At 39.6% G+C, this 12670-nt stretch overlaps 1 protein-coding gene across 2 annotated transcripts in view; it reads right to left on the bottom strand.

The window, feature by feature from the left end:
• UBA6 (ubiquitin like modifier activating enzyme 6) overlaps nt 1-12670 on the bottom strand; it is a 32735-nt gene that overhangs the window by 6893 nt on the left and 13172 nt on the right. For both annotated transcript variants that reach the window (XM_009649208.2, XM_035888912.1), the window contains exons 12-28: nt 12288-12364; nt 11544-11610; nt 10996-11139; nt 10252-10319; nt 9899-9977; nt 9613-9693; nt 9163-9240; nt 7715-7896; nt 7029-7134; nt 5897-5986; nt 5706-5786; nt 4958-5086; nt 3984-4035; nt 3817-3880; nt 2882-2951; nt 2149-2220; nt 355-472 (exon numbers count right to left, since the gene is read on the bottom strand). In XM_009649208.2, coding sequence (XP_009647503.1) covers nt 355-472; nt 2149-2220; nt 2882-2951; nt 3817-3880; nt 3984-4035; nt 4958-5086; nt 5706-5786; nt 5897-5986; nt 7029-7134; nt 7715-7896; nt 9163-9240; nt 9613-9693; nt 9899-9977; nt 10252-10319; nt 10996-11139; nt 11544-11610; nt 12288-12364 — 1558 coding nt within the window. The remainder of the gene's footprint in view (nt 1-354; nt 473-2148; nt 2221-2881; nt 2952-3816; nt 3881-3983; nt 4036-4957; nt 5087-5705; nt 5787-5896; nt 5987-7028; nt 7135-7714; nt 7897-9162; nt 9241-9612; nt 9694-9898; nt 9978-10251; nt 10320-10995; nt 11140-11543; nt 11611-12287; nt 12365-12670) is intronic.

Below are 12670 nucleotides of genomic sequence, written 5' to 3'. Positions count from 1 at the left end.
ACTCTCAACCTTCTCGTAGTGGAATCACTTTCAGTCCACCTGGGATCTGGCCCGCACCCTTTCCCTCCTTAGAGTTCAATTCCCTGCTGCCTGCTCTCTGTCATCAGGGTGGTACTTACATGCAAGCGTAACAGAGAACCCTAAAACTCGCAGGAATCTTGGAAATACAGAAGCACAGGGTAATGCCAAACAGTAAGGACAGTTATCTGCATGGCACTTCAGAAAGCTTTAGCTATCAGCTATCTGCTTCTTGCAGAAATACAGAACTGCTTTATCCAAAGACCTGAGTGTCATGCTACTGGCAGTGCAATTGCAAGACGTTACTAAGCTACCAAGACAGTTTGCACTACTCACTTTCCAGAGCTTCATTGGATAGTATAGACTTCTCCAGCTGGAAAATAGCATTTCTTTCATCCTCACTGCTGACTGGAATATGATCTGGTTTTCTTGCAGTTTCATCAGTCTGTACAACCTGCAAGCGCATGCAATGCTTCAGTAATAAAATACATGAACTTTGTACAGCACAAGTGTGAAGTGTACTAGATTTCCTGGCTTCCCTGAGCAAGTCCAGGCGAGGGCCACAAAGATCATTAAAGGACTGGAGCACCTCTCGTATGAGGAGAAGCTGAGAGAGCTGGGACAGTTCAGCCTGGAGAAGGGAAGGCTCAGTGGGATGTTATCAATGTGTATAAATATCTGATAGGGGGACAGTGCAGAAGGCAGAGCCAGACTTTTTTCACTGGTGCCCTGTGACAGGACAACGGGGTACGGGCACAAACTGAAGTGGATAAAACTCCATAAGAAACATAAGAAAATACTTTAAAGAAAAAACAAACAAGAAACCTAACCAAAACAGTGAGGATGGTTAAACACCAGCAAAGGTAGCAGAGAAAAGCTGTGGAGCCTCCATCCTCAGAGATATTCAAAACCCAATGGGACATAGTCCTTGATGACCTGCTCTAGCTGCTCCTCCTTGAGCAAGGGGATTGGACTAGGTGGTCTCCAGAGGTCATAGAATCATAGAATTGTTTAGCTTGGAAAAGACCACTTTCCTGGGCAGCCCATTCCAATGCCTGACAACCCTTTCAGTGCAGAAATTTTTCCTTATGTCTCACCTAAACCTGCCCTGCCACAACCTAAGGCCATTTCCTCTCGTCCTATTGCCCATTACCAGGGCGAAGAGACCAACACCCACCTCACTACTCCCTCCTGTCAGGCAGTTGTAGAAGGTGATAAGGTCTCCCCCTGAGCCTCCTCTTCTCCAGGCTAAACAACACCAGTTCCCGCAGCTGCTCTTCAACAGACTTGTGCTCCAGACCCCTCACCAGCTTTGTTGCCCTTCTCTGGACATGCTCCAGCAATGCAACGTCTTTCCTGTAGTGAGTGGCCCAACATCGAACACAGTATTTGAGGCGCAGCCTCACCAGTGCCGAGTACAAAGGCACAATCACTTCTGTACTCCTGCTGGCCACACTATTCCCTGATACAAGCCAGGATGCCATTGGCCTTCTTGGCCACCTGGGCACACTGCTTGCCAGCCTTCCTTAACCATACTGTGATTCCGAGTCAAAATACCGGTTTTGTTTCACAAGGCAGGCATTCATGAGACCAGTGTTAAGACTGGGCAAGAAAACATGAGAACACCTTGGAATATTTGCTAATTTTAAATGATGGCAAATGCTAGCCACTGCACAATAATGCTTAAGCTGTTTTGAAGTTAACACTTCAAAAACAAACATAAAATTAACGGCACTTCCTTTATATTGCCTAGAAAGAAGTAGCAAATTGACACCACTCTTGGATTGCTTTGAAGTTGCTTATGAGTAAAATTTTACTACTTTTATTAAAATAGACTCATATAGACTTAAAAAAAGCTTGCAGACTTACAATGATACTCATGCATGGAAAACAATGCCACAACAAATCATTTGCAAAAGGCAAAAACCCCCACATCTTGCATTTAGGATTTGGTACACAGATACCTTAGCTGTATCAAGTTAAAGCAGTCCTGTATGCCACACTCTTGTTTCCTCAAAACACATTTTAATTTGTGTTTATTTCTCATCAGCATCAATGCAAGAAGTAGTTGGAGATGTGGGACACTGCTTGTGGATTCTTTTTTTCCTCTAAGCTAAATATCACACTTACTTTGTTTGAAGGCCTGAACTCTGGTACCTTCACAGCTGAAATAATCTTCAAAATAGCTTCCTCTGACAAATCCTGTTATGGTTTTGAAGAAAAACTATTTAAATTCACATCAATGCAAAAAGGCCCCTACAAAAACATTTTCTATCCAGTAGCATTTCAAAGAATACCAAGACCAAAAAATCCCACAAATATTCAATGATGTTTCAGTGATGATGTTTCAGTTGCCACAATGACCCAGAGTGGTGTGATGTGCCTAGGCACTTGAAAACTGAACAGAACTGAAGTGTAAACGTGACTTATAGGAAGATCCAATTAGAAAATAAAAAGGGTAACAAGAAAAACAAAGGATAAGCAACACAGAGGCCATGAGCAGTAAAAAAACCCAAAACCTCCCAGAACATAGCCAAGACACTTAATTAAAAAAATACCTTAAAGAGATCTTCTTCCAGTTCAGTTATTATATTGCACAGGAAATAGGTCCATCAAAATATGAATTCCCAAGTTCAGTGCTTACTGAAACTACCCAATACATTACTCATTTCTTCTCTGGGTTAGGGATTTAAATAAAGAAGGCTAAATGTAAGCAGTTACTGATCAGCCAGTGCTGAAGGACAGATTACTTTAAGAATCATTTTAATCAGTTCTTGGAAAGAATTGGCAACAGGACATTGGGCCAAAACTGAACACATACATCCCAGTTATGCGATGGGAACACTGTTATAGTATGGATTACCTTTTCTGTGAAAGGAACACAGTATACTGTTGCGAAGAGTTTTGCTGCGCTCACAATGAAACCATAGTGCCTGAGGAAAAGAGGAGAGTTATTTTTGGTTGTTTGTTTTTTTAATTCAGTTGCCCAAAAGTTTGCAGTCATATTCAGAGAGATCTTGAAAACACAGAGAAACAGAATTTCCACCTTTCAGTGTACACAGTACAAAACAGATGACAGATCTTGAGAGACTCAGAAGTCCTCCCTGAAACTAAGCAAACTTTGATGAGTTATTTAATGAAAACCGGGTTTCCTTAACCTCTGCAGTCAAGAAAACTACAAATGCTGATATGACATCAATATGATAATAAAAAGCTTCATCTCAGAAATGCTTTGATATTTGCCATGATCTCAGTTTTCACCCAAATTAAAAATCTGGACAGTTTCTCAAAGCAGGTGTAGATATGCAGCACATAAAGGCTTTTCAATCCTTCAACCACATCAATTTTTTGAATTATCTGTAATACTCAAGCCACCTAGATCAGATCCAAATTGTAATGAAGAAGGAAAGGGGTCCCTCCACTAGGTCGTTTTAGGTAGTCAATTTAATTTGGCACATCCTGCATTTCATGATATGGGCTGATGAGGGCATGGGGGGGTATGACAGCAACTCCGTAATTCCATTGTTACACAATAAATTAAATGGGTTGTTCTAAGCTATTTCACATTAGGTGAGGTCAGAACTTCCCATAGCACCTTCCAATCCCACGTCAGTGAGAGTTAAATTAGCTGCAGCAAAAGTACAAGACAGCTCACCAAATCTACCACAGCGTAAGACTAAGCACTAGTACCTACCAAGTACCAGTCCAGCTTCTACTGCTATAAAGCCACTGCCTTGCACTTTCTGCTGTAGGGTGAGTTTTATAGAATGCTATAAAACGCATCAGTGGCATACTTACAAAGGATCATTAAATTCAAACTTCACTGGGAAAGGTGGCCTCTTTGGTGATTGCCAAAACAAACCTGGTAAGAAGACAGACTTTAGATGAAATCCTGGAATCAGGAACAGCAACACATGACGTATGCCATGAATTCACAACAGGCACAAAGGAGTATTTGTACTTACTTCCATCTTTTAATCGTGTATCAAGAGGAAATGAATGAAGGAGCTGAAGAGCCTAGAGGGAAAGCCAGAGTAGCTTTAGTAATTTGTCAGATACAGATTGACATGACCACACTAAATCAAGCCTTCTTTTTAGTAATGATGTGAAATCTTGATACAACTTTTAAGACTCTCCAGTACATAGCTGAAGTAATTTAAAGAGTTAAGAAAACCTAAGAAGCCGGTGTCAAGATGGAGAGTTTAAAGACACAAGTACTATTAGACAGAGTGACTTGCCCATTGATTCACAGGACAAAGATGACTATGTCAGTCATCTGTCCGAAGTCCAAGCAAGACACTTAATCCAACAAGCAAAGCATTCCCCCCACCCTGTTGTCACGTCAGGATTCTTGCATACTGATTCACAATTGGGAATGCAATGTCTTTTCAACGTGACAATCACCACCAGGGCTTCCATACGCACAAATATGATGTGTTTATTAATTCACAACATCATGATCACATCTTTCCTACAAAATTACGCTGACATTTGAAGCAACACTATGGACCAGATTCTCAGAATGACTGGCTCTTATTTCAGCCAAACTTTTCTGCGACACATCTTTGAGAAAATCAGGGATATAAAGATGAGTTCAGTAATGGAAGTTTAGTGGGGGAAACAAAAAGCCACTGTCCTTTACTAAAAGACGTGATAATCCTGCTGCTCTCGAAAAACACAATACCTCACCAGCTGGAAAAACGCGAAGAAAACTGCATGGAGACTACTGAACAGGGCCACTAGGAATGAGTTAATAAACCAGACTTAAAAGTGCTACAGTAGAAAGAGGAAGATATGCAGCATTTTTAAGTTTCAAGTACAGTTCATTATTTATGAAGAGATGGGAGTGCAAAGACTTGGACACCTAATTATTAGGGCTACCAAGTTTTCTAAAATCCTCATCAGTCTTGGCACCACCTCATTTCCAGGTCTTACCTACCTTATGGCTAAAATACTTCTCAAATTTTACTCTTGCTAGTTCCACACATTGAGTCCAGTTTCGGGGTCTTCTACTGAGTGTTTTAATAACATGAAAACAGCCTTCTAAGCTCTCCCCTGATTTTATTCTCTAGATAGAGAAGGAAATATGAAAATGTTAAAACAGACAAGATTCCTCCTAATCCAGTCAAACAGTAAATGTTTTAAGTAAGTTATAAGCAAAAGAAAACAGAGTATCACTTTGTGAAATATTATCCTTTATGTGATCCTCTCCACTGGGTTTTTCCCCAGGTGCTGTGGCCTACTTGATTTACTTCCACCCAGCCTTGCAGACCATAGGCCTTTACAGACTAACAAGAAAAGGTATTAAGCAACTGAGTCTAATTTATTACATTGTTGAATTAACTTGAAACTAAGTCTTCCCTTCAGTTTTCTCAGCTGGTTGCACATCAGTGTGACATCTACTACACACTTGCTAGCAGTGCCTCAGTATTTCTGATATTTCTATATCATGTACAGAGAACACATGAGCTAGAGAAGCAGCCCATGCATGAGACTTTGGCTCTTAATTATGAGACACACCAGAAATACTGTTACCATGAGAGGTCAACTAATGACTTGGCCAAATAAGTCTTCGGATTTTCTGAATAAAGTCAGAAAATAACCCAAATCTCACCGAACTTAAATAGAAGCAAAATCCATAAAGCATTGTTTAAACCCCGTATTTTACCCTGGCAATATTCCCCTACCTGTAAAACTTCTTCTGCAGACTGATAGGTTTGCCAGAATTTGTTAAACATTGAAGGCTTGTGAGAAAATGAACTTTCAAACTAGAAAATAAAAAGAAAAAATACAGCGTTTTGCAAGAAGTGTATCGGAACCCCCACCTTACCAAATACCCATTAAGTTATGCTGAATGCCAGTAAGCTTATTCCCTTACCTTATCTCTTGCCCACTGTATTGTATGCTCAATGGCAGCTGGGAAAGACTTCAAGGTGCAAAAAGGTATTTCTTCTTCTGGTGGATCCCGCTGTAATTAAGCAGAGTTGCGTGTAAACGCAAACTTATTAAAGTTTATTGCTAATAATTGCAACAAGAATTTCTAGACTATATAAATTTAAAACTCCACTGATACAAAACACAAGGTGTCTTATTTATGCTTAGAACAAAGTTTGTTTTATGAACACTAACATATCACTTCCTGTTTATGAAGAGTAGTCTAAACTCAACAGTAGAAAACAAAACTGAACTCTGAAACACAAACAACAGAAGAAATTGCCAGCCAAAGATGTGCAGTTCACATTCACATACACTCTCAACATGAAATACGCCCTTTCAGTGAAGGCCAGAAAGACTTCTTTCTTTGTGGGCCCTAGCAAGACTGTTAAGATGCTCAAAATCCTGTCTCTGTGTCCACGTGGTACCATTTCATGGTATTTTTAAACACTGAATATCTACCTTGCAAAGGCAATTTCACAGTAACTTAAACAGAGGGATACTGCAAGAGTTTGCAGATTCATTTCCCCCTTCCCCATTCAAACAGAACTGTTATGTATGCTTGTAGAAACTGGCAGACTGATTCCTACTACAGAAGCTTGTTTCCCCTACCTGCCTATGGAGGTGATATTCACCACAAACAGAATGAGCAGGCAGAAAGCGGTTCTAAAAAAAAAAACCCCACAAGTACAAAACCAGTTTGCAATGTGATTGCGGAACTAGATTCTTATTTAGAAGGGAGTTTTCAAGGGGAAAAAAAGAAAGTCAGTCCCTTGGAAATGCTTTAGAATTAGGACTTTCTCCAAAGCCTGTTTCATGATTCATATAGTAGTTGCTTTTAATTGTTGGACTAGGTGTAATCCTCAGCTAGGTAGAAGACATGGTATTTCCAGTCTGCTCGAATTTTTCCTGTGAGCTTTTCTTCAGAAACCAAGGAAGTAATCATTGCCTACTACTACCGTTCTTCAGCAACTCAAATAGGCCACTTATTTTAGACGCATACATAAACGATTAAAGAATCAGAGGGCATTACGGAACTAGCTGCAGACCATAAGCAATGGTCTTAAAACACTTACGTGACTATTATAGGACTCTGTCAGATGGGGCACTATGACTTCCGTGTGTCCTTTCGTTCCCATAGTTCCAGAGTCTATAAGAGGACGCAGGTTTGCTACACAACGACTGACATGGAAAGACACAGACTATCAGAATACAGAGTAATCACTATACTCTTGCCTTGCAGACATCACCGGGGTGTAACCAGAATTGACTCTAGGCATTTTCAGAAGAGTGGAAAGCTTACACCAAACTCGGGAAAAGAGATTAAATAACAAGAGCTATTTCAAGTTAGATCAGGATACCATAAACCTGAGCCTACCTGGATTAGAAGCATTAGTAATTATTTTTAAATGTAAACATCCCTACTTATTTAAATACGTACTCTTATGCATAAATAATTCAACTTTAAGACTGCCACGGTATTCTCCCCCTCGTCACACCTTGACAGGTATTCATTTCCAAGAACTCACTCCAAGGCTGTGCGCCATGTGAACAGCAGCAGCCATGCACCAGCAGAGTTGATTTCCACAAGCATAAATCCCTTCCTCCCGCCACACAGCATCCCCATAAAGGAGCAAGGTAAATCTGAGCAATTTGTTATCAGACCCTATAAGCAGTTGCAGATTGGGAAGATTAAGAATAGAAAAGCAGAATTCACACTAAGAACATGAAAAGCAGCCCTCGTTTCCTTTCCACAACCTACCTATCAATGTATCTCCTTGCCTCAACATTGTCCAAAGCGGTCACAATCACATCTTGCTTGGTATAGAATTCATCACTGTAAGTGTTCTCAGTGGCTGGACAAACTTTATTAATATATGAGTCAATCTTTAAGTAAGGATTGATGTTCAGAGTTGCTTCTGCTGCAGTATAGCTTTTTGGTTTCTGAAAGTATGCATACATACATATACACATCAACAATATTCATATAAAGAAAATCTGGGACACAGAAGTATTGACTTCATTTGCTGACAGAAATGTTAATATGCAAAACATACAGTAAAGGAAATTCTTTAATTGTATACCTCCCCCACTAATAAATATCTTATTAATCTAGTTTTATTTTTAGTTTTATTTAAAATAGTGCGTCAGGGACAAGGTGGAAGTGCTTAAGTGGTGCACCAGAAGCGTATCAAGTAACTGAAACTGATGCCACGCGCTGCCTCTCATGCTCTCAAAATGCCATAAGAAAGAAGCAGTTCATGACTGTCAGAGGACAAACCCATTACTTATTGTGACTATGTCTATGCAGCATAGACAAACACCTCTGAATAATAACATTACCGCAAGACATTCCACATGAAGCCTATTTCAGAAGCTCAACTGAAACAGTTCTTAGCCCACCTGACTCTTCTAGCCATATTTCATTCAATTATCTAGGGATCAGCCCTTAGAACAGTGGAAACCAAGACAGTGTGACTTCTGAAAGCTTGCAGAGTTCACCTTCCTTTTATCTATCCATCCAAAATGTAATCTGTTCCCAGATTTGCTAAACAAACAGGAGGCAGAAAATTCAGCTGCTGGATTTTGGGCAGGGGAATCCCTTTTTCCCATCGCTGCCAAGATCTGAACGACCTTTTGTATTTTGTGCTGCATTTGCAAGTACAGAGATATTCTCTCTAAATCTAAGGAATTAACAGTTTCTGTATCACACATTTACTGAATGTACATGTTTTTTTGCGAAGCTGTTTACCAGCTTAATGAAGACTTAATTAAGTCAGAAGATAGTAACTTTGGTAAAGTTCCATTGGCAGTAGCTTTGCTATTGAGAACCCTTCTGCCAGTGCTGTCCGGTTTTTGCTTTGTTTTATTCTCCCCAAATTTCAATGGTATAGTAAAGCACTTCTGGCACATTAACCCATGGCAGCTTCTTACGCAAAACATCCAATTTTCAAGGTCAAGAGGTTTCCTTAGTCAAAGACACCAGTACAAATTAAGATCAGACCAGCCAATTGTACTCAACTGATACTAGTGCTAAGTGGGATGCCATCGTAGTTCTAGGTATTGTTTTAAAAGATACTGGATTTCATTACAGCCTTTAAGTCTTTTCTGGACAGAAGTACATTCACTTACAACTTCAGCTCTCAGTGGGGATGTGGGACAGAGAAACAGAACAATAGTCCAGAAAGTTTATTGAACAAGAAAGCCTACCTGTATGTGATGAGGTCGAAAAAGAAACTGCCTGTTCAGGTTGGATTTCTCTATCAAGTCTGGATCTGTAATTGTAACCTAAGTCAGAAAGGGCAAAAGCAACAGCTGAAGTCACGTTTTAAGTGTAACACTGAGCAATAATCTTGACAAAATCGCTACAGAAACTTGTCAAAACAAAGGACTCCTGTTGGCATCCGCTGTGGCTAACAGTTCTGCCTATACTGACTGATTAAATTCTATTTTAAAATCAAAATACAGCAAAACTGCTCCAACTGTTCTGCTTCTAATTGCATGCTACTTCCACTCTATGCTGAGGCCACTTTACCCTCTGTGCAGACATCAACCTGAAATAAAGCTTAGACTTTTAACATTATTAAGTAGTCTAATTATTTTATTATTGCTTGTCATATTACTTTTTAATAAGCGAAGTGAGGTTAACAGGTGACTCACCAATCCTTTGTCTTGCCCAGTACCGACACCAAGAAGTGCAAAGTTTTTTAGCATTTCACAGCCTATCGCTCCGCAGCCAACCTAAGGAAAATGACATTTTTAGAGTCAGAAACGTAAGTGAAAACCATGAAGACAAGTATAATACACCAGTCCCATTACAATTGTGGATCATTTATTCTGCAGTGGCTCACATCATCAGTGCTGCTCTCATTATTTTGAAGACAGTGGACGTTAGCTGTATCAACAAAGCATTTGGAAGAAGTGTAACAGTGTCAGTCATACTCACCAAGAAAACATTCAAATCATGCAGCTTCTGGCACAGAGAGTCTCCAATACAAGCCCTCAAGGCATCATACCTATCTCCCCTATGCAGGCATAGGAGACAAAAACAGAAGACTAGTACGTTGCCATTATGGTAGTATCATTGATGCCAAACTGCACTTTGACATGAACTAAGAAAATCAGACCAAGTCCTCTATAATTCCTGTTCCTCCCAGGCTCAACTAGGACACACACTCTCAACACCAAACCTGTCCCTCCAGCAAACAGCACTGAGCTAACTTTAAAAGACATCTTCTGTGCCTGCTTAAGACTCAGATGTGAACAGTATATAAAACAGCAGATTGTAGTTATATTTACCGTGGGAGAAATTCTTCAGAGCCCATCTTTTCTAGAGGTGTTACAATGTCTAGCATATCTATATATAGCTGTAAAAAAAACAAAACAAAACAAAAAAACCAAAAAACAAACCTGTGAAAAACATTCATGTTATTTTTGTTTAAAAAAACAAAGTAAGTATTTGCTATGTACACCAGAGTAAAAAAATTTAGAAGGACTAAGTTTTTACTGTCAGTGGCAGACTACACAGCATTCAGTTCCCTACAGTTCACTTCACAATTTTAGTGGACAGGAAAAGCACCTGGATACAGAAGGAAAAAAAGCTCACTGAAACATGAGCCACAAGCTTTTGACTTCTGACAGGACTGTTACCCCTCCAAATTAGACTGTGAAGTTTTTAAATCTAACTTTATTCTGTCACTTATCCTGAGAGTCTGAAAGCACTGCTCTTATGTATAGTAGCTTAAGCTGGCATCTGGATTATATCACACCTTTGCAGCCATGCACTGGCAGGCCAATGCTCTCCTTGCTTTTGAGAAAAAAAAAAATGAGTGTCATGTCTGAACCCCAAATACTAAAATTTAACTAAAGCTGGTTGCACTTTTATTGTACTCATAAAAATATATTTTTTCCTGAATTCAGTCTCAAGTCTTCCCCCCGTTATACAAGTCATTCATGATATTTTGATCATACAGCATTTGCACACAATCATACATTCATAACATCACTGTCAAAATAAAGATCCAAAACCAAAGACAGCCTTACCCACTGCTGCAACGGAGAAAATTTTCCTGTAACTGCTTTCAAGACTTCCTGGCTAGCAACACCACCCACTGCTGCAGCCAGAGGAGCTAGAAATCCCTGAGCAGTCCTAGACAGCCATTTCACTACATCTCCATTCACCAGAGGCTGGAAAATAAGACATAATAACAACAGATTTATCACTTCAATCGAGTAGTCAGTGCTTGACTGTTTCATAGATTGTTCTTCAGCAAAAGACAAATTATTTCACTCTGACTAGCAAAAAGGTTTCCAGCCAAGACAGATCCACTGTATACCCTGTACTTGTAATATGCATTTATCTAAAAACTGGATTCACATAGCCACAGGATTCAGTGTCCACATCAGGTGAACATTTGCTTGAACCCATGCTAAAATACCATTCCGTTTCCTTGCGCGGCCCTCAGAAAGCCAGCTGATCCATCTAAGGCTGGGTATAAAGACCAGAACAAGGACCAACAACTAAAGCATGACCTTTAGGCAAATAAATAAGCGCATCAAAAATGACTCAGTGATGAGGATTCCTTACTCACTTTGCTTTCCAGTGTTTCACTTATAGATATGGCTATTTTCAGCATTTCCTCAGCATCTTGAAGGCATCTAGACACCAGGGTAGAAATAATAATGATCACTTAAACATTCCAGAGTCCTTCTAGAAACATAATCAACAGCGAAAAAAAGCACTGGATACAGTAGGAAGAGTTTGGAAATGTATATTGGCTTTAACAGTGAGCATTAAAGATGCACTTCTAAATGTTAGTTAGCTCAAGAACAGGAGTCTCAATGGAGAAGGCCATGTGCAAGTCCAGGCTTAAGATTTATACTTCGTAAGTAGTTTTGTCTCATTTAACTCAAAGTTATGCACATTAAGAACTACAGCTGAAAAAAAATACTGCAAATGCAAACTAAATCCTTCAGACTTTTTTTTTTTTTTTTTTTTTTCAAATCCATAAGCTACTGGATAATTCAGGAATCACAGAAACAACTTTTCCATGTTAATGCCACAATGTGAATAAAATGGAACAAAGAAGGACTTCCTGCAGAAGTGTTCTCTGTCTACCTGGTCCCAGAAAGTGCCACTGCCCTACTGGGAATGCCCTGTTACAAACCCAGACATGCTTTAAGTAACATTTTTCCCCTAGACTTCATTTCCATTTCTATGTCATCTGTTAGGTACCAGACAGACAAGGTACCCTGCTGCACATCAAGCCAGTAACTGCAATAAAGGAGAGATCTGTCTGATTCAAGGCTTAGCAAACACAAGACTGCTGCATTACCCAATGTTTGGTCCACGACCGAAGTTCTCCTGGAAGTGGTTCAAGGCAAGCATGGCAACATGGATCTGCAAAGGTGCCTGTTAAGACAATAGCTGTTGATCAGTTACAAACTCTAGAAAACTGAAGGAAGCAAAAGCAACTATATGAACTTTCCTGTTATCATTTCACTTCTTTGTCTCTTAACCATACCGCTCCAAAAAAGTTTTTAAATAGGATTAAAAAGTGAATTTGAAATACCTTACACTAATGTTTTTTACAAGCTGGGATTATAAAGTATTCTCAGTAGTAATGCAATACCCTTCACAGGCATTCAGCACCCACTTCAACTAAATCCAACTGAAGAGTCTCCAAAAGAATTCAGTGCTGAAACTGAAAAATGCAAT

Source organism: Egretta garzetta, unplaced genomic scaffold, assembly GCF_000687185.1.
Source record: "Egretta garzetta isolate BGI_Z169 unplaced genomic scaffold, ASM68718v1 scaffold41, whole genome shotgun sequence".
Classification (NCBI taxonomy): domain Eukaryota; kingdom Metazoa; phylum Chordata; class Aves; order Pelecaniformes; family Ardeidae; genus Egretta; species Egretta garzetta.
The sequence above is the reverse complement of the archived record's forward strand: the minus strand, read 5'-3'. Positions and strand labels throughout refer to the sequence as shown.